The following is a 22,421-nucleotide window of genomic DNA, read 5'->3' as shown; positions in this document are numbered from 1 at the left end:
TTCCAACTCTGCTTATTTCTTTGCACAAATGAAGAACAGGAATGACTTTAATGGTATTCAGGCCCTAACAAATGATTTGGGGATCCAACTAATGCTACATGAAGACATAGAGGCAGAAGTATTGGGATATTATAAGGAATTGTTGGGTTTAAGAGCAGAAAGTATACCTGCTATTAATCCAAATGTCATGAAGATGGGAGCAATATTAAGTAGGGAGAAGCAGCTGCAACTCATCCAAACAGTGACTAAGGAGGAATTTTGGTTAGCATTGAAGGATATTAGTGACCTAAAAGCACCTGGCTATGATGGATTAATGCAGTATTTTTCAAAAAAACATGGAAAGTCATAGAAGAGGATGTGACTAAGTCTGTTCTAGAGTTTTTTGAATTAGCTCAAATATACAGACCTATCAACTGCACAGCAATCACTTTGATCCCTAAAGTAAGAAATTCTATTAGTATTAAAGAATAAAGACCAATCTCTTGCTGCACTACTTTGTATAAAATGATCTCTAAGGTCTTAACTAAGAGATTACAAAGGGTGATTGATGTACTAATTGACAAAACACAGTCTGCCTTTGTTCTTGGAAGAGTAATAACAGACAACATTATTCTTAGCCATGAACTTGTCAAAGGATATGGGAGGAAAGAAATGTCACCAAGGTGTATGATAAACTGGATATGCAAAAGACATATGATTCTATTGAATGGGCTTTTATGGAGCAGGTGCTGAATGCACTGGCTTTTCTAGAACAGTTTGTGAGATGAATCATGACATGTATGCAAAGTGTTACATATACACTCTTGATTAATGGTTCATTGACACAGCCATTTGAAGCTAGGAATGGGATGAGGCAAGGGGATCCATTATCTCTAAGAAAGCACTACTGGCATGGAAAAAAGTATGTCTGCCCAAATCAGTAGGGGGTTTCAATATTATGAGTATCACACTGTGGAACAAAGCAGCTATATGTAAACAATATTGGAACCTATGCAAAGAGAAGAACAAACTTTGGATTCAATGGATGCATAGTTACTACATCAAAGGCAGGAACATATGGGAAGTCCAACTGAAGCAAACATCATGGATGATGAGAAAAATTATGAAAGCAAAGAAGACATTTGAGGAAGCAGGCTTTAATCATGAAGACAATAGAAAGATGAATAATTGTTCAATTAAGCAAATATATCACAAGCTGAGAGGAAGCTTCAGTAAAGTGAGTTGGAGAAGAGTTGTATGCAGCAATGCAGGCTACCCTAGGTGGACATTTATACTAATAATGACAGCACATGGCAAGCTATATACCAAAGATAGACTGAGAAAATGTGGAACACAAATTGATCAGGAGTGTGTTCTGTGCAGACAAGCAAGTGAAACTATTCAACACTTATTCTTTGAATGCTCATATGCAACTGAATTGTGGGGTAATCTGCTAGCTTGGCAAGGGATAAGAAGACCAGTATATAGATGGGTTGAGGAGCTAGCATGGGCTGAAAAATGGGTGAAGAGGAAAACTGCAACAACTGAACTATATAAGATGACACTAGCAGCATGTGTATATTATGTGTGACCTAATGAAAATTGTCTTCTCTTCGCCATGATCATTCCTCGTTTTTAGTGTTTTAGGGCCATAAAATAGGAACTCAAGATGATTCTCAGATTTTCGTATGCTATAATCCATGCTATCTGTATGAATTCGAGCGACCGATCCTGAATCTTCTAAAATTTTGTTGGCCCATAAAAAACGACCTAATGAATAATAGTCACTGCTTCGGCATGAACGTTTCTCGTTCTCTGGCGTTTTAGGGCCATAAAATAGGAGTTCAGGATGACTCCCCTATTTTTGTGTGCTCATGCTATCTGCATGAATTCGGGCAACCGGCCTCGAATCTCCTATAATTTTGCTGGCCCATCAGTTACGACCTAATGAAAAATAGTCACGCTTCGCCATGGTTGTTCAATATTTTTATCGTTTTAAGACTATAAAACAAGAATTTAGGACAATTCCAAGATTTACGTGTGCAATAGTCCATGCTATCGGCATGAATTCGGGCGATCGATCCCCAATAACATCATTAAGAATGGCTATCTGTGCAGCTACCTCCAATTTATTGCGTAACATAAATTCAGTAGACTAATCTAATAAGAATATGTTGGGCCTATATCACAGTCCATTAGATTTTGAGAAAGCTATTCTCTATAGTCCCTCAAAATTTTAATAGATCATGTTTTGTCCTACTTACAAAAAATGGCCCTTCGGCCCAAACGTATTGCATATAGTAGCCAAAAAGAATAAGTATGACAATACAAGCGCTTGTAGTGGATAGAGCGCATGTTTCCTAAGCTGAAGGTCGTAGGTTCGACCGCTACCTGGCTCGTTAGAGCAACCCTTTTTTGCCTTTTTAAATGTACTTCTGGATCTGATAAGTATTAGCTAACAATTGAATGAAATATGTAATGCAGGTCATATTTCACTCACTAAGAAAGTGGCTGAGTGCTATATACTATTTTGTCTGCACATGATGTTAGATTATTAAATTTCATGTGTAGCTTGTTTTCAAGATATGCTATCATGATAGTTTCTTATTTTTTATATGATGGAATAATTAAATGATAATGAGGTTTTGCAAGGCTCTTCTCTTCTTTTAAGCTATTCGAACTTGAGTGAAGCATGAGCACCAATCTCGGGATTGATTTTCGACCAAATCCAACTTGAGATTTCAACGTGACAGTATTTACAATATTTTACTATGTCAACTTGAGCCTATTTTACAACATTATTTGCAATGTATAAATATTGTATCCTAAGTTCGACAGTGTATTCTTATTGTATATTGAGCCTATCTCGAGTGTGTTTGTGTATCTAAAGTGTATATATTTATGTACCCCAAATATATTTTGTATCGTGAATGTATAATCTGTCTGAACAATGTATCAAAATTGTATATAATGTGTATTTTCTAATATGTAAATATAATGTATATAAATTATATACAATTTTGTATGTGTAATGTGTGCATACTATGTATTTGGAGTGTATCGTGTATTTTTATATAGTGACAGTCTTTTTTGTATATATTTTATATAGTTACATCTATTTTGTATATTTTTTGTATAGTGGCAACCTATTTTGTATATTTTTTGTATAGTGACAGTCTATTTTGTATATTTTTTGTATAATGACAGTCTATTTTTGTATATATTTTGTATTTTGTATAGTGACAGATTTTGTATATATTTTGTATAATGATGGTATAGTGTATATAAATTGTATAGTGCCAATCTATTTAGTATATTTTTGTATAGTGATAGTCTATTTTATATATATATTGTATAGTAACAGTATATTGTATATAAATGGTATAGTGATAGTCTATTTTATATATTTTTTGTATAATGACAGTCTATTTTGTATATTTTTTGTATAGTAACAGTCTATTTAGTATATTTTTTATATAATGATAATTTATTTTTGTATAATGACAGTCTATTGTATGTAAATTTTACAGTGACAGTCTATTTTATATAATTTTTGTAAAGTGAATGTCTATTTTGAATATATTTTGTAATACCAATATTCAAAAAAAAAATCTCCTCTCCAGTCTAATACAGTCTAAAAATGTAATACATGGTGTAAGCACGTGATTTTTGCCCTATATGAGAATTACTCCCAAAAAATTTAAAATCAAATGATATTCCTTGGTGTGCAATTTTGTGAGATTTTGTGATATTTTTGGATAATTATTTGTATGTGTCTGTGTTTGCTTATATGTTAAATTAATAAAAAATACAAAAATATATCGCATTTTGCATGTAGGATTTAATTCTACAATTGTTAGTAATTAAATTAGTTTTATAAAAATTAAAAATTACAAAAATAGGCATCTTTTGCATTTTTAGCATTTAATGTCCAAATGAACAATTTTATGCTTAATTATTACTTAATTGTGCGTTAATTGTTATTGGAAGTTAATTTGCGCTTTTATAACTTAATTTAGTTCTTAATAATATTTTAAGTATTTTTATAATTTAGTTTTAGAAAATAAAAGAAGAAAAGAGAACAAAAATACAAAGAAAAATCGGATTGGGCCGCTTCTTCAAATTTCAACCCCAGGCCCAAATAATTGTCCAACCTTCTCCATGACCCGGTCCACTTCAAACCGGGTCGACCCGGTCCACCCCATTAACCCCAAAATGACCTAACCCTTCCTAAATCTTCATTTTTCATTTTTTGAAAACCCTAAAAAACACAAAAACCTACCCGCCCCCCTCCATCTTCTTCTTCTCCGAAACTAAACCACCCCAAGCATCCATGGCAGCCCTTCCGCCTCCTCCGACTCGAACACAACCACCACCATCGTCCAGCCCCGTCGCTGCTGCCCCGTCTTCTTCGCAACGTCCTTCACCTCCGGCGACCATGGATGCCCTTTCTATGCTTTGCTTTCATCTTCGTCGGAGTAACCATCTTCCTCCTCACGCCAGTCGTTGCTGCTTCACCATGAACGACCCCTATGTTTTCTGCTTCTGCGTCTGCTCCATCTCCAAACGACCACAGTCCTTAAAACACCCAGCTCCACCATGTCGACGAACAGCTCGTCGACCACTGCTCCGACGCGTCACTACTGCTGCCCGTGTCCAGCTGCGACGAGCAGCCATGGCTGCTCCAAACGGATGTTGTTGTTCCAGCTTCTGCCTCGTCGACTCAGCATGGACATGGCTGCCTCGTCCAGCTTCTGCCTCATCGACACAGGCAGCCATGGCTGTCATTGCATCGCCTCAACGTTGAGCAGTTGTCCGTCGACCTCCCATCGGCTTCATCGCTGCCTTCATCTTCTTCGTTTGCTTCGGATCGTCTCCGTCATTTGTTCGAGCTTTGGTCGGAGTTTGTCAAAACAGTCCGTGCATATTTCATTTCGATCCGGTTAGTAGATTTTGAGTTTTATGTTTGTCCGTATTTCGTTCTAATATTTCTCGAATCTAAAATCAGTAGATATTTAGATCCGGTTAGTAGATTTCGTTTTATGTTTGTCAAAACAGTCCGTTGACTTTTGTTTTGTTCATGTTAATTTTATTTATTTCGTAAAAAAAAAGAATTGTTAGTTTGATGTTTGGTAGATTCAAATTGAAATTTAATTAATTATTTCTTCAATTTGTTTCATGTTGTTATGTATTTTCCAGAAATTATTAATGTTGTTTTAATCATGTGAATCCGTCATGTGTGTTGCTTAAAAACAGATTTAGTTCATGTTCATCTTTGTTTGAAGTTCATGTTTAAATCCAGTGATTTAATGTGAGTTTATGTTTGTTTCTGATTTGTTGATTTAGTTTGAGTCATGTATTTTGTTGTTTGTATTGTTGTATCCTTGCTCATCCATTGATGGTCTAAATTAACCAGGATTGGTTCTCAATATGGTTGATTCATTCCATTAATTTTGAGTTGTGTTGTTCATCGTGTTCATGTGATTTGTTGTTGAAGATTGTTGAGAAATTGGTCATCTTGGCTATATTTTGGTTAAGTTATGATTAATTGATTGTTTAGAGCTGATGGGGGTAGTTTGGTAAATTGCATTACATTCAGGGGTAGTTTGGTAAATTGTAATAAGGTCGGAGGGGTAGTTTGGTAATTGAACATTATTTTAATTCTTTATGTTAAGCATGGGGGACAAAATATAATGGGGTGGTGTTTGATATAATTGTTTAACATAATGGGGGACAAAACATTAAGTAGTGGAGGGGAATATTGCATTTGTTTATGTTAGGCATGAGGGACAAATTGTAATGGGTTGGGGTGGATGTATTTATTTAATGTAGGCATGGGGGACAAAGTTTAAAATAAAGAAAACATTAAGTAGTGGAGACAAAGCATGCATTGGGGGAATATTTTGGGTTAGGGATTCAAGACTTGTCTTGCTATATATATAGGGTCATTTGACACATTTTAGGGGACTCGAATTAAAAAAATTGGGAAGACTTAGAGATTATTATTGGGAGAATATTTTTGAGAGTAATACATTCTGGAAAATTTCAAGAGTGTTAGAGAGTAAAAGAGAAAGACAACTTGAACTTCTACTTGAATAAATTCCGTTTGTCTTTTCTCAAGTGTTACTCAAAATCAGTAAACTACTGCATCTTGTATCCGTCTCTCTTCTGCTTTGACTGTGATTGCACTTTGGTATTGCTGATTTTTCAATCCGTTGCTGGGTTATTCTATTGGTTGTTACTGGTTTGCGGTGTTGCTGAACCTGCTGTTGCTGTGTTATTATTGCTGCTGATTTCTCCTTCTTTTGTTCTTGTACTGCCATTTCCAGGTACACATTTGTACACTCTCGGCTTGAAGCGAAATGAAATATTAATCAGGCTTTGTTCCTGTTGAATTACTTCTGTTTGGATTTGTGTTTGAATATAATTTTCCTTTCTTTGTATAAAAATGTAGTCGATTGATTAATGAGTAATGAGGCTGCATATGTTAGTTTCTTCATCTAATAATGTTAGTTTAAATTAATCGAAGAATAGTTAATCTGTTTTGATATTATTGTGCGTCAATCTCATGTTCCAGTGTTATTAAATAATAGAATATAGAACTAAAGCAATCTCTCTTTGTACAAACTCCGTTGCAATTTTCCATTTGTATCAACCGTAAACTAATAACTAATAAGTTACGTATTTTTCAACATGTAATTAATTGAGGGATTTTCTTTTATTTTAGAGACGAACTTAATAGAAAAAATGTAGTCACTATAGGTTTATCCTTTTAAATAAAACGAGACGAGCCTCGCCAAATAAAACACACAGATTGCGGGGCCCTCACAAAAATATATGTGTTAAATACTTAGAATTCGGGAGAGCCGTTTAGCGAATTTTACGGCCTTCCTAGAATAATAACGCGATAGTCTCTTTAGGCGCGTGTTTAATAATTTACTTTCTTAAACATGGGTGTGCATTTCATGCGACCCAAATCCAAATCCCAAAACATCAAATAAAATGTGTTCCGGATTGTGAGTGTATTTCATGTGACGCAGTCCAAAGACATGTTTTAAGCGATGTTCACATTCTTTTAAAATAATAATAATAAAGTGGTAAAAGTTAAAATTGGCACATCGGTTCATAATTGTATAAAAAATCAGATAAATAAGCCGAATATGACAGTTGAGCGACCGTGCTAGAACCACCGAACTCGGGAATGCCTAACACCTTCTCCCGGGTTAACAGAATTCCTTATCCGGATTTCTGGTACGCAAACTGTAATATGGAGTCATTCTTTTCCTCGATTCGGGATTAAAATTGGTGACTTGGGACACCCTAAATCTCCCAAGTGGCGACTCTGAAATAAACAAATAAATCCCGTTTCGATTGTCCTTTAATTCGAAAAAACTCCCTTGTACCCTCTCAGGTATGGAAAAAGGAGGTGTGACACATGGTCTACCTCTACATTGGACAAAATAACACAATTGAGATTTGCATATGTGATTTTTTGTTTGACAATAATTACGGAAGTGATAAGAGTGAAAGCTAACTATGAAGATAAAACAAGAGAATTTGTTGAAACGGGAAGATAAGAATTACCCCAAGAAAATAAAAGGTTGTTAAAACCTAATAAAAAAAACAATGAGAATAGAGAGTGACAAGATTTTAGGAGTGAAACAAGTGAATGGTTTTCTATTAGTGGATTCAAAAACATAAAAAGGTAAATAAATAGGAAGAAGGAGAGAAGGAAAGCCATCAGATTGAACCCAAGTAGAAATCCAACGACTTAACACCTTTGTAAAAACATAAAAAGGGACGCTTTATCTTGGATGGAAGAATCGAACTTTATCGTGAAATTGAAATCAAAATCCAGTCAGTCTAACCCACTGTGCTCGATCTCGTTGGCTTTAGATCTGGACGGAAACTCAAACACCGGCGACCCTCCATTAAATCTGACGACTCTTTCTTCTCGTTTTATTTACTGTTTTGGGGATTTTGATATTATAAAAATCTAGATCTGAAAGATGGTTTGCTTACTAATTTGAATTTCGGCAGATCTGGCCAATATATAGCTTTTCCGATGACCATGAAGTTTTCCGGCTAAACCATTTTGGGCCGGAAATTATTTCTCCAGTGAAGCTATGTTTGTTTGTGTATTGTTGTTACTATGAACTTGTTATGCTGGAGATTTAATCTCCTTTGTAAGATCCATTTTTTTAACAGAGCTTGTGGGTTAGATATATAGTTTGGTGGCTAGCCATTAAAATTATTTTTAGGCTATAAAATGCATATTGTAATTTTGGGCTACAAGATGATATTTGTTTTCCGATAGGCTATAAATGAAGTTCTCTCTTGGATTTTTTGGGTTATTCCTCCACGGACACTGAATCATATTGCTGAAGGTTATCTAAAGTCTGAAAGCTACATTAAGTTGACCTAAACTTCGTCATCCATGTCAAAATTAAAGTTTGACTTGTCCATTAAAAATAGAATTTCACTAGTTGATACAACAACAGATCTATATTAAGTTAAATAAGAAGCAACGAATAGGAACCATATGAATTGTTATATAAATAAACTAGTTAATTGGCCCGCGCTTCGCGCGGTAACACATATATTTTATTTTTTGAATAATTAAGTTTGGTTGATATGGATAAAATAAAACATTTATAATACCCAAATGAATAAGTAAAATATAATTTGACACATATAGATAAAAAATAAAAAACCGAAATCATGGGAACAAATAAATATGTAAATGTAATTCAAGTATAAACATAGCTTACCTTTTGTAGATTTATAATCTCAACGTTCTCAAAGGACAATACTCGACATAAAGGAAGAGAAGTTAATACTCAATTATAGAATAAAATATATATTTAACATAAGTATATAATCCCACTTAGTGGGGTCTGGGGAGGGTAGTGTGTACGCAGATCTTAGCCCTACCCTAGGGTAGAGAGACTGTTTCCAAATAGACTCCCGGCATCCTTCCCTCCAAGAACTTCCCGCCTTGCTCTTGGGGAGACTCGAACTCACAACCTCTCGGTTTTAGAATCATGCCTTCTACTTATTTCTAGAATTGCTCTTTCTAGAATTATCTACTTCTCACTCTAGAATCTCATTCTAGAGTTCTTTTAACTCTCGTTCTGGGATATTAAGTTGGTGATAACTCCTCTTGCCTTCCATTCCTATATAATTGTTGTACAAAACTGATATTATTATTGTAGAAAAATATTAATTAGCAACTTTTTCAGAGGCTTTTGAGTTTTAAAATGAGGTGGAAAAAAAGAAGAGGAAACTTGAGAAAAAATAGATTTTGTGGTCCTACAAAAATACCAAGTCACCACATAGCCTATCATATTGATATTTTTTTAATCGTTCCCAAAAATAATAATCGAGAATATATATATATATATAGAGAGAGAGAGAGAGAATGCAATTAGTTTCGGCCGACGGGTCAATATGTATTTTGCCCCCTCCAAGGAATTCTTAAGGATTTTAATAGGGGATTTTCAAATTATCAAAATAAAATGGGCAGGGAAACTAAAATCATGACTGTTAAAAAACTTTTGAAACACAATCGAAAAAGTTGAATAATAAATTAATTATTTGCAACTCATTTCTATTTAGTAAAAGAGGTCATAAAGGCATAGAAGGCAAAAAGATTATAATCGCAATTAAAGCTAAGGAAGGAATTATAGAAGAATAGAGCGTATAAATTATTAGAAAATCAAATGAATACACAATTATAAAAGAAGGGGAAAGATCAAATATATATATATATATATATATATATATATATATATATATATATATATATATATATATATATATATATATATATATATATATATATATATATATATATAAATACCGGCAACAACCATATACTTGAAATAGTTGATCTAGACATGTCGTAAGACATATGATTATTGAGATATTGGTTTCACAATCCAAGAAAAGATTTCTACAAAAAAAAAATGGAAAATAATTAAGGAGGAAAAGGCATCCTAAAATGAAAAATGCAATGGGTTCAAAAAAAAAATTAAAAAAAAAATTATCTGTCATTGTTTGGTTGTTATCTATTGTATTGCATCGTATTGTTATTTTTAATATAATATTTATTTTAATTATTACTTAAATTTTATTGTATTGAAAAAGTAATGTGTCCATCACATCTCCCACTTACAATACGCAAATAAAAAATTGGTATAACATAAAGACTTGAATACAATAAAGTATTAATTTTGCCAGTCTTTTACATCTGATTTGAGTTCTACCAGATATGAAAAAACGAAGTAAACAATATGGATATGGAAAGTGATTCTTCAGAAGATGAATAGATATAGCGCATGTTCACTATATTTATATAAATTTTTGCGGGTTCACACTATATTCTTCAGAAGGTGAATATTACAAAAACTAAGAAGACTTTCTGCAAAATGAAAGGAGTGCAAGAAGCACACACCGCATAAAACTAAACATTATAAGAGTAGGAAAAAATATGAATGAACGATGCAATTTATAACCTAAGATACAGTTTATAGCACAATAAATAATTGGGGGTTATAGACTTGAAAAGTCACAACCCTCAATCAAGAGGTGTGAGTTATGGATATGGATATTTAAATTTAAAATAATATAAATGGTTAAAATAAAATAAAAAAATCAAAAAAATGAGAAAAAGGATAAATAGGATTCCGACACTATGAAAAATGCCACATCATCTTGTTAATCCCCTCCTTTATATATAGATAAATAGATTTACTTACACTTGATATTACATCAAATCATATTATTTTATTATGATTAAGTAATAAATTGGCGTGAACATACATATCTAGATTGTATTGACATACCATTTCAAGGTACATGAGTTATAAAGATCACTTTGGAGCTATTGGAAAATATCATGACAAAGGATGGAAGGAGGAAAAAAATTAGAAAGGAACTCACATAATGGATTCATGTAAAGATAAATTTAAGCAAAAATATTGTTCAAAACCCGGAAAATACGCCAGTATATTATATTGGAGTTCCAGCATAAGTATGCTTGAACTCCAGCATATTATATTGGAGTTCCAGGATAAGTATGCTGGAACTCCAGCATAATATGATGGAGTTCCAACACAAGTACACTAGAACTCCAGCATAATATACTGGAGTTCCAGCAAGTATAATTGTCTAGTATAATATACTGAAGTTTGGAGCATCGGTGCTCCAGTCTCCAATATATTATACTGGAGTCAGCAAAGTATACCGGTCCAGCATAATATGCTGGAGTTCATACACAGATGCACTGAACTCCTGTATATTATGCTGGACCGGTCTCTGTTGCAGCAAAATAGTGGCTATTTTTTATTGACTTCGTAAACGCTGACTATTTTTGAATGACCAGTCCGAAAACTGGCTATACCGTGCTATTTTGTACTAGGGCGGAGCTAGCATAGAGCTTGCGGGTTCGACCGAACCCAACAACTTTGGTCCAAACCATATATTTGTCTTAAAACTTCATTGAATATGTATAAATTGTTAATTTAGAGCCTAGTAACATAAACGAATTAAAATCTCGAACCCACAAGCTTTAAATTCTAGTTCCGCCTCTGACACTCGTCGAATCGTAACTTGTTTTAGTTTGTAGGTTTGCAATTAAAATTTTCACACACATTTAATAAATTTTCTAAATAAAAACTATTAATGTTTTCTTTCGAACTCATAACTAATATTGTAGCTCTGTCCCTGCCTTTCCTAGACAAGTGTGAGGTCGTATCTGGAAAGTGGTATGAGATTGAAGTTTATTTGTGGTCATACTAAAGAAAGGTCAATTCAAAAAGTAGAGGGTCTATCTGCCCTTTGCGGTACATCAATGGACTGGATTGGAGTTTTTTTGTTTTATACCCACCACTACACACGTCGTCACGTCGCAGGTAGTTATATTTTGGAAGTCTTATTAATTTGGTCCACATATTTTTCTCTTACATGCAAATAGACCCCACAATTGTATGGTGCATATATGTTATGACTTATGAAGGACCCAACAGGCAACAAATTAAAACATCTTTAAATATCAAAAACCACAAACAAACAGATCATTTTCAGGAAAATAATGACCACGAGATTATATTCTTATTCCACCAAATTGAATGTTTATATTCAAACATATGGCATTTAGATTCACAAAAATCTCTCAAATTTTTAGTTTCGGGTTTTCGGAGAATATAGACAGAGATTTTTATCTATATAAACATTAGTCCGCCCTAATCAACAACAACAAGATCCCAGTATAATCCCACAAGTGGGGTCTGGGGAAGGTAGTATGTACGCAGACCTTACCCCTACCCCGAGAGGTAGAGAGGCTGTTTACAGGAGACCAGTCCGCCCTAATCAGTACATGGAAAAAGAAATTTATTCATCCTTTAGTAATGAACTTTTGGGTTTTGAGTATTAATTTATATAATTAAAATAAGTGATTGTTTCATGATTGATAGAACAATCTGTCCCCTAAAATAAGTGAAGATAGAGATTTACCTTCTTATTATAATAGTCAACCATTTCACTGTGTTTAATGAATTTAATTTTAACAAAAAATCTCTATTAATTTATGTGAAATTTCAAACTAAATTTACTAGTCCAAACTTCTTCTTTTTTTAAACTGACCCATTCAGCCGTATGTGTGTCAATACGATCAGATAAACATCGAAGGTACGATTATATAGTAATTTCAATGAGATAAATATAATTTCTAGTCAACCAAATATAAAGACCAAAAAATTAGCTAAAAGGAGACAAATTAGGAATTATGCAATTCAAAACTAATAATGATAACTATGGATGAGTCGGATGGATAACTTTGTATGACATCCAAATTAATAACTATGTCATATTTCCAAATTAATTAAGGTCAGTTATATGCCTTCACATAAAGTCAAGGTGACGGCGGACCCAAGATTTGAAGGTATAAGAGGCACATAAACGAACTGCTAGTGCCCTCATCGGATTTTTGATTTTAAGGATTTCAACCAAAATATATAATTGTTCCAATATTTATGCAATATCTCTCATTTGAATTAGCAAAAGGTGATCCTAAAGCTAATTTTGAATGCAATATCGCAACTGTTATTTTAACATTATTTAATTAAAACTCATGCTAAGTATCATACTCCGGTATTAACTTATAGTAATATTGTTATTAATTTTGTTGCCAAATGAATGAAAATTATTATAAAATCTCGTTTATCAATATATTATTAAAGGTTACATACGTGATACGTCGATTAAATTATAATAGTAATATGAAACTTTTAACAGGAAATTGAAGGAGTTTACTTAAATATTATAATAGGGGAAGTGTGTCTTAACGTATTTCTTTAATACATTTTTGCGATAGATTCTAGTAATATGGATCAAAGCCCAAAGGTTTATCCATGTGCAAGACATTTTTTAATAGCTAATATAGCGTATTGATACTTAATTAATTATCTTTTTTTTTTTTTTGGGAGAACATCCTATTTCAAAATTAAATATGTAAATGACATTGCGTTTAATTTATTTATGATAAATTGACAATGATTCGACCATAGTCAGCTCATGGATAAGAGGCAGCCACTTGTTATTAATGTCTAATTGAGGTGGCCAAATTATTAAACACCACATGCCATGTCATATATTCAATTATGACGTGGCACGCCATATATCCCATGTTTTCGCCGTGGGTCCCAGAGAGACCCCACTATAGTTATGGACGAAGAATTGATTGAGGGCGGAGTGTTCATAAAAATTCGAAAAATCAAACCAAATTAACCCGACTAAAAGAGCCGATACTTTTTTGTTTGATTTGATTTTGGTTTTGAAAATTAAAAATCAATCAAATTTGATTTGGTTTTAGTTTTAATAAAAAAAAATCGAACCAAACCGAATATAGGAGTAACTATTTTAAATTTAGAATTACACCTATATATATGTATACTTTTATACAAAGTTTCAAAATTTTTATAGTAAATGTTAATCGTTTGCACTTTTAGTACAGTTCTTTACCTTTACATTCTAGTTTGATTGGTAGTTTTCTTTTGTTAAGTGTAAGAATCTATTTCATGTTAAAAATAATATATTTTTAATTGAGTCCTTAAATTAGTCATTACTATTTGATTCAATTATCATCAATATATCTTGGCAAATAATAAATTTCTCAAAGGGCAATTGATTTGATAGTGTTGCATTAAAATGTGGTCGCCGAAATATGTGTTGGTAGTGTATGTCTTATATTTAAGGAAAAAAAATGACAAATAACCGAAAAACCGACATAAACCGAATCGAGAAAAACCGACTTAATTGGTTTGATTTGGTTCTAATATTTGAAAAACCGACTTACTTGATTTGAATTTTTTTTAGGAAAAAATCGATCCAAACCGAACCATGAACGCTCCTAATTGAGAAAGTGCAAATGTGCAATAGAAAAAGTTAAAAAAAGGAAAGTTCCTAACTTTTACAAATAACAAAAGCTTGATCGACGTGTCAACTTTAGCTTGATCATATGTTAAATACGTCAATTATTTATAAGGATATTCGTTCCTAAGAGTTTAGCGTATATAATATAAGTCAAAAATGTAAAAATTTCTACACTATTCACATTTACTTATTGTTAAAAAAGAAAAATCCTATGGTGGGTGGGGGATACATGATATCACAAAACAAATATGGGCGGCTCCATAAACATGGAGGCATAATGCAAAACTTTAATGAAAGACCTTATTTTTTTATTTAAAAAAATCATATATAATTTTATTTAAATTCTATTTTTTTAATGCAAAGTTATTAACAATTTTATCTAATTCATTTATTCTCTCTTAAGACATACTTTCTAATTTAGGGTTTTTATTATTTGCTAAAAATTTATCCATGGCACATTTTGGAATTATATTAAAGTTTCAACCTTTTTTTGAGTTAAGAATTATTAATCGAATTCTTTCTCAATTTATGATCTAGAAAATGATTCCCAAAAAGATTTTTTCTCTCAATTTATGCTCAACAATTTAATCTCATTTTTTTATTATGAGAATTTGTACTTTTTCAATTAAAACACCAAAATATTCTTTTAAAATTAAATTAACATATTACCTATTAGAAAAATTTGGAGCCCCAAAAATTATGGGGCCAAAGCAGCTCCGCTTTAGGGAAAATATCAAAAATAGCTATATTTACAACTGGTAATTTGAAAATAGTCACAGTTTCAAAAGTAATCAAAATTTAGCTACTTTTCATGTAAAGATAAAATCCGAACAAAATGCAGAAGCTCCACAATCCCGCATATTATGCTGAACCTTTCCGAGTACTGGAGTTCCAATATAATATGCTGGAAATTTATGCGCATGAGCTTCATAATCAAGCATATTATGCTGGAACTTTCCGTGTTTCGACATACTAAACCGTTGTTTTTTACCCTCCGTTTTTTACTCTCAAATTATCCATCCATTTTTCCTCTTTTGCTTCTTTCTACCTCTCTTTCTCCTCGAAACCCTCTGTTCCTTCTCTCTATCTTTGGGTTGTTTTTTGCGTATGTATTTGTTAGGGAATTTTGTCAGATGAATGATTTGAAAACACATGTGTTGGAGAAGGGTGTGCCATGAATAAATTACTAGAAAGCAGAAAGAGTAGAATTCATTCGAGGGATAGAAGGCGTGCCATGAATAAATTACTGGAAAGTAGAAAGAGTAGAATTCATTCGAGAGAACTCTTTGATGATCTTCAAAATGGTTCGGATGAAATTTCCGCAAGAACAAAAAATTAAAATAAAATATGATCGATTCAAGGTGAACGCAGATTAACGACGATCATAATTGATGATTGGTTTAATCCTACAATGAATAACATCGCAATGACGGCATCAACAGAAGTTCCTCCTTACACCTTTGAGGATATGCACAAGAAAAATGATATAACAATTGTGGTTAATAGTATAACTAGAAAATAATTTTGATTAGAGTACTATTAGGAATGAGCTTCCCCTTTTTAATGTTTTTTAGTCGTAAGTTGTAATTTTATATAAAAAAAAATATTCCTATAAAAGTTATTATGGTTATTTTTACGTGGGCGTTTGGACATAAGAATTGTAAAATTCCAAAAAAAGTGATTTTTTTTTCAAGTGTAAATGATATTTGAAAATTAAAGTTGTGTTTGGAAATGAATATAATTTTGGGTTGTTTTTGAAGTTTTATGAGTGATATGAGTAAAAAAATTTAAAAAATAGTTTTTTGGAGTTTTTCAAATTTTCGAATAGTTCCAAAATCCATCTTCAAGTGAAAATTTAAAATTTTATGACCAAACACTGATTTCGAAAAAAATAACTTATGTCTAAAGGGGCCCTAAAATTATCTGAAAAATTTATATATATATACACTAACCATGAACAAATAACCAACAACAACAATACAATATAATCTCACTTAGTGGGGTCTGGGGAGGACAGTGTGTATGCAGACCTTACCCCTACCCTGGGGTAGAGAGGCTGTTTCCAAATAGAAACTCGGCATCCTTCCCTCCAAGAACTTCCCACCTTGCTCATGGGGAGACGCGAACTCACAATTCCTTGGTTGAAAGTGAAGGTTGCTTACCATCATAGCAACCCGTCTTCCCGAACAAATAACCAAAAAATAAATAAATAAACTTTAACTTCTGTTCCTTTTTTTCCACTATTAAAAGACAAAACATGTGCAACTATATATACATCGTACTTCATTTGCATTTTCATTGTAAACTTCTCAACCAAACCTTATTTTTCTCTTTTTTTCTCTATCTTCTATCCTCTTGATTATATTATTCTAATCTTCCAAAATGAATGGAGATGAGACTAATAATGACCAAAAAACACCTCTTCTTCCAATTCACAGGTCACAAAGTATGAATACATTTATTCACTCTATTTTTTCACTCAAGAATTTCTTCACAATTTTGGGACCTTTATTATGTATAATTATTTGCTTATTTGTGAAAATGAATGATGCTCCGGCGACTAGCACTAATATGCTCGGAATTCTTGTTTGGATTTTCACGTGGTGGTTGTCGGAGGCGGTGCCGATGCCGATAACTTCCATGTCGCCGTTGTTTCTCTTCCCGTTGTTCGGAATTTCGTCGGCCGACGACGTTGCTCATTCTTATATGGATGATGTTATTGCTCTTGTTCTTGGGAGTTTTATACTTGCTCTTGCTGTTGAACATTATAATATACACAGAAGATTGGCCTTAAATGTGAGTAATTATATTTTTCTATTAATTCCTTGTTGAATTTTGTTGTTTTATTTGTGGGTGTCGCGAAATTGGAATATGGAAGAAATTTATCCGAATCCTATACACCAAATTATACTAATTTACCATCAAAGGATGTGGTGCAGTAGATGAGACTGCTCTTCCCTTAACCAGGGGTCTTGAGTTCGAGCCCTGAGTATGGAAAAATCTTTGGTAGTGAGCGCTTTCCCCAGAATGGGACCCTAAATCCGGATATAATCGGGCTCCAATACGGGTACCGAACACCGGGTGAGAAACCAAAAAAAATTATACTAATTTATTGTGGTTTAGTAAATAATTAAAATAAATTATATATTATAAATTAAGGTATTAATTAATAAACCTTAAAAAATATGCCACACACTTATTGTGCTTTGATATGAGCTGTACATGTTCAAGTATGTACGTATTTGCCGAAATGGAAATACATCGTTTCATCTCTATCTTTAGTTGCGTAATTATTACTCAGTCCGTTTCAATTTAAATATAACATACTTTTTATATTAGTCAATTTCAAAAAAAATGACACATTTCTATATTTAAAAATAATTTAATTTTTAAACTTTTTATTTTACTCATTTTACCCTTAATAAAAACTTTTATAGCCATACAAATATCATGATCCCAATAAACTTTTATCTCTTAAGTTTTTAGTACCACATATTTCAAAAGTTTACTTTTCAGCAATTATCTGTTGTTTTTCTCTTTTTGACATTTTACCGTTATTAATCAGTTTCAATGTCAATATCTAATTTGGCCTATTATTTTCTTTATATAAAGTTTAACTATGTACGCTACTACAAGCAGAGGCAAGTTTTAGTTGTTAAGTTCAACCTTTAGAATTTTACTATAAATATGTTATATTTTTTAAAATTATGTGTTCATAATTAAATATGTACACATAACTTTTAATATTGTCCATATAAAATACCTGAGTTTAATGAATATGGTGAATGATGACACTTTTCTAGCTAGTAGTATAGTTGAATTATTGTAGACAATTGACGTGCATGGGCCATGCAGATAACCGGCGGACTGTATTGCGAGATAATTTTATTTTATTTTATATATATTATATGTTCGATTCCTCTTAATTTTTCGGTATATCTAATTTTTTATTTGTTGACACTTTTCGGTGAAAAATTCTGGCTCCGCCACGGCAGATAACACTATTATTCTGTGGGAATCCATTGAATCCACCACTTCTTCTTCTCGGGATCTGTGCCACCACATTCTTCGTCAGCATGTGGATGCACAACGTGGCGGCAACGGTAATGATGATGCCGGTGGCCACCGGAATCTTGCAACGGTTGCCGTCGGTTAACCGGAACCAACCGGAACATTCCGATCAGCTGGTGACAAACTTCTGTAAAGCAGTTATATTAGGGGTTATATATTCTGCATCAATTGGAGGAATGAGTACATTAACTGGGACAGGTGTCAATTTGATATTGGTGGGATTGTGGAAGAGTTATTTTCCTCAAGAAAAACCTATAAGTTTCAGCACTTGGTTTTTCTTTGGTTTTCCTTTGGCTTTGGTGATTTTCTTTGCTTTGTGGGCTACACTTTGCTTATTGTATTGTAGGAAAGGATCAAGTAGATCTCTTTCTGCTTATTTGGACAAATCTCATTTGAAAAGGGAGCTTGATTTATTAGGTACTTCTTCTAAACCCTTATATTTATTTAATTTTTTTATACCCAATTTCTCTTAATTTATTTTCTTATATATTCTCAATTTTAAAATATAATTTTTTCCTTAGGGTTCGTTTGGTACGAGAGATAAGGAATAATTAACCCCGGGACTAAATTTAAGAAGAATTTATTCCATGTTTGGTTGGGAGAAAATTGCGGTATAATTAATTCAGTGATTAATTATCCTGGGATTATAGTGTTTTTTTAATCCCCATGGAAGAGTGGAATAATTAATCCCAGGATAATTAATCCTGGGATAACTTCTTTCCAACCAAACAAACCCTTAGTTCTCAATCATCCCTCAAATTATAGATGGATGCGAATCGAGGACGAGTTTTGTGGGCTGAATTGAACTTATTATTTTCAATCTTGAATAACTATGTATACATGTGTTAATTGGGCGTTTGGACATAAGAATTGTAAAATTTTAAAAAGAAGTGAAAAAAAATTTCGAAGTGAAAATGGTATTTGAAAATTAGAATGGTGTTTGGACATGAATAAAATTTTGGGTTGTTTTTGAATTTTTTGTGAGTGATTTGAGTGAAAATTTTGAAAAAAAAATAGCTTTTTGGAGTTTTTAAAATTTTCGAAAAATTTCAAAATTCATCTTCAAGTGAAAAATTAAAAATTCAATATATATATATATATATATATATATATATATATATATATATATATATAAAGTAAAAAAATTATTATGTCCAAACGGGCTCTAAAACTATTTAAAATATATACATATAAAGGTCATATTCTTTTTAAATTTATTCTAAGTTCTGAACTCACCTCAATATTATTAACTTATATGTAACTGACACGTATAGAGATAGAATTGAGGCTTATATCTTTAATTTCAAGATTATCTTTTTCTGTACCCCAATCATTTCAATGGTCAATTTTCAGATATCTTAAAAGAATACGTCATCAACAAGTGGTCCAATTGAAATTTCATGGCTATTATAAGATTCACTTAGGCCACATATTTTTATTTTGTGTCAATAATAGATGTTGAATATTAGATTGATGTTGTCTGCAATTATTTTAGACCCCAATATTCTAATTGATTGGACCCACTTTTGTGCTGTGTAGGTCCCATGGCCTTTGCTGAAAAGATGGTTTTATCAGTATTTTCGGTGCGTTTACTACCATTTTTAATTACTCTTTAATGTAATCCACATTATTTGTGTTTAAATTTAGTGGGCGTTTGGACATAAGAATTGTAAAATTAAGTGAAAATAATATTTAAAAATTAGAGTAGTTTGGACATGAATATAATTTTAGGTTGTTTTTGAAGTTTTGTTAGTAATCTGAGTGAAGATTTTGTAAAACGGCCTTTTTGGAGTTTTTCAAATTTTCGAAAAATTTCAAAATTTATGTTCAAGTGAAAATTTAAAATTTTATGACAAAACATTGATTTCGAAAAAAAATAAAAAAAGAAAGTGAAAAAATTGTTATGTCCAAACGGGTTCTTAATTATGTAACTAATTTAATTTGATTTTGTTGTTATAGATTTTAATAGTGCTGTGGATGACAAGAAGTATTACTGATGATATTCCTGGATGGGGATCCTTCTTCAATGGGCGTGCTGGTGATGGAACTGTTAGTGTAAGCACTACACTAATTATATATACCATTAGTTTCAATTAACAAAATAAATCTATATATAAATATTTTTCATTAAGCAGAATGCATTGTTGTTCTAAAGTATTGGTTACTTAGACTAAAAATAAATTTTCTTAAAATAATTTGATGGTTTCTATATATTACATACTCCCTCAACGACAACAACAACGACGACGACTCAGTATAGTCCCATAAGTAGGGTCTGGGGAGGGTAGTGTGTATGCATATCTTACCTCTACCCTTTTGTTTTGGTCCAAAATAAATGTCTTTTTACATAATCAAGAAGGAATTAATTTTATTTTTTCAAAATTTGTCCTTATTTACATATTCCAATGTATCAAGGTAACAACTGATTAAGGGTAATTTAGTGAAAACATCTTCTTCTTCTTTTCTAGGAGTTCGTATTTTCTTAAGGAGTGTGCCAAATGCTAAAAATTCACTAATTATAGACGGGAGGGAGTAGTATTTTCTAGCCTACATGGGCCAAGCCAATGAAGAAGTTATGGGTTCATAACTTCGGCTTAGGCCATGCATATGTGTTAAAAATCCAGCTAAATGAGTGAAAATTTAGATTTTGAACCCAGTAAATTGGATTCAATGTGGTAGAATTCCGAATTTGAAACCATAAACTTCAAATCCTACATCTGCCTCTGCTTGCCTACCAAGTTACTATTACACGTCGAAAATTGACGTTCAAAATAGTTCCTAAAATGTCTGTCCGTGATGTTGATTTTCTCATTGTATAGGTCATGATGGCAACTTTATTATTCATAATTCCAAACAAGAAGCAGCCAGGAGAGAAGCTAATGGATTGGAACAAATGCAAGAAATTGCCATGGAACATAATTCTTCTACTAGGAGCAGGTTTTGCCATAGCTGATGGAATTAGGTCAAGTGGACTTGCTGATATACTAACAAAAACCCTAGATTTCTTATCAAAAACACCATACTTAGCCATTGCACCAGCAGTTTGTTTAATAAGTGCAATTCTCACTGAGTTTATCACATCAAATAATGCAACCACAACAGTTATGGTTCCTTTGCTCATTCAAATTGCTGAAACTATGCATGTTCATCCTCTTCTTCTTATGATCCCGGGCGCCATTGGCGCGCAATTCGCTTTCTTGCTCCCCACGTCAACGCCTTCCAATGTTATAGGGTTTACTACTGGCCATATTGAAGTTAAAGACATGATACAAACTGGACTCCCTTTGAAAGTCGCTGGAATTGCTGCTCTCTCTTTCTTGATGCCTACCCTAGGTAAAGTTTCCTTTATACTTTTTAGTTAATCAAAATTTGTGATTTTACTGTTACAATGAGTAACGACAAAATTACTTTAATGTGACAAAAGATATATAGTTTTGTGACGTTAATGTTATATTGTACGTGAAAATAATCGTTTTTTTTTTGTGTGTGTTTCAGCGCCTATTGTTTTTGGAACAGATAAACCTTTAAATGTATCAAGGAATTATTTGCGTTGGTGTGGCTAGTTCTTTGGATAAAGGGATACATAAGGCAAGAGGACACCAACCTTTGGCTTTGGTGATTTTAAACCAATTGAGAAACAGTTTAAGTTCTAGGTACTGGCGATGTAAAAATATTTATACAATCATATCGATATTAGGGTATTTTTCTCAGTTGGTGTTTTTCTTTTTTGGAATTTTTCATTGTATCTAGATGAATTATCCCTATAGAGGAATCATCGTGGCGCATGAGGAGGAGGAGGAGTTCTTGAATATATTATATTTTGTTATACATATTTGTTATTTTCTTTTCCTTGTTGGATTGCAGCAATGTATAGCCTTTTTTTGTTCCAAGAAATATGGAATGTAATTTTATATTTAAGGAAAATTTTGTAGTTAAAA

At 32.4% G+C, this 22,421-nt stretch overlaps 1 protein-coding gene across 1 annotated transcript; it reads left to right on the top strand.

Moving 5' to 3' along the window:
* The first annotated feature begins 16,582 nt into the window (after positions 1-16,582).
* LOC107805949 (tonoplast dicarboxylate transporter) lies at positions 16,583-22,421 on the top strand. Its single transcript, XM_016630055.2, has 6 exons — positions 16,583-17,208; positions 18,408-18,900; positions 20,023-20,066; positions 20,443-20,538; positions 21,303-21,816; positions 21,979-22,421. Exons 1-6 carry the CDS (start codon positions 16,795-16,797, stop codon positions 22,044-22,046), a joined length of 1,629 nt encoding a protein of 542 aa, XP_016485541.1. The 5' UTR covers positions 16,583-16,794; the 3' UTR covers positions 22,047-22,421.

The sequence above is a fragment of the Nicotiana tabacum genome, chromosome 13, assembly GCF_000715075.1.
Source record: "Nicotiana tabacum cultivar K326 chromosome 13, ASM71507v2, whole genome shotgun sequence".
Taxonomy (NCBI): Eukaryota; Viridiplantae; Streptophyta; class Magnoliopsida; order Solanales; family Solanaceae; genus Nicotiana; species Nicotiana tabacum.
Note: the sequence above shows the minus strand (reverse complement) of the source record. Positions and strands in the feature narration are given on the sequence as shown.

Coding starts and splice junctions, on each gene's coding strand:
- LOC107805949 (XM_016630055.2), top strand. CDS start 16,795: ATGAATGGAGATGAGACTAATAATGACCAAAAAACACCTCTTCTTCCA. Junction 20,539..21,302: donor CTGGTGATGGAACTGTTAGT/GTAAGCACTACA, acceptor CTCATTGTATAG/GTCATGATGGCAACTTTATT. Junction 21,817..21,978: donor TTTCTTGATGCCTACCCTAG/GTAAAGTTTCCT, acceptor TGTGTGTTTCAG/CGCCTATTGTTTTTGGAACA.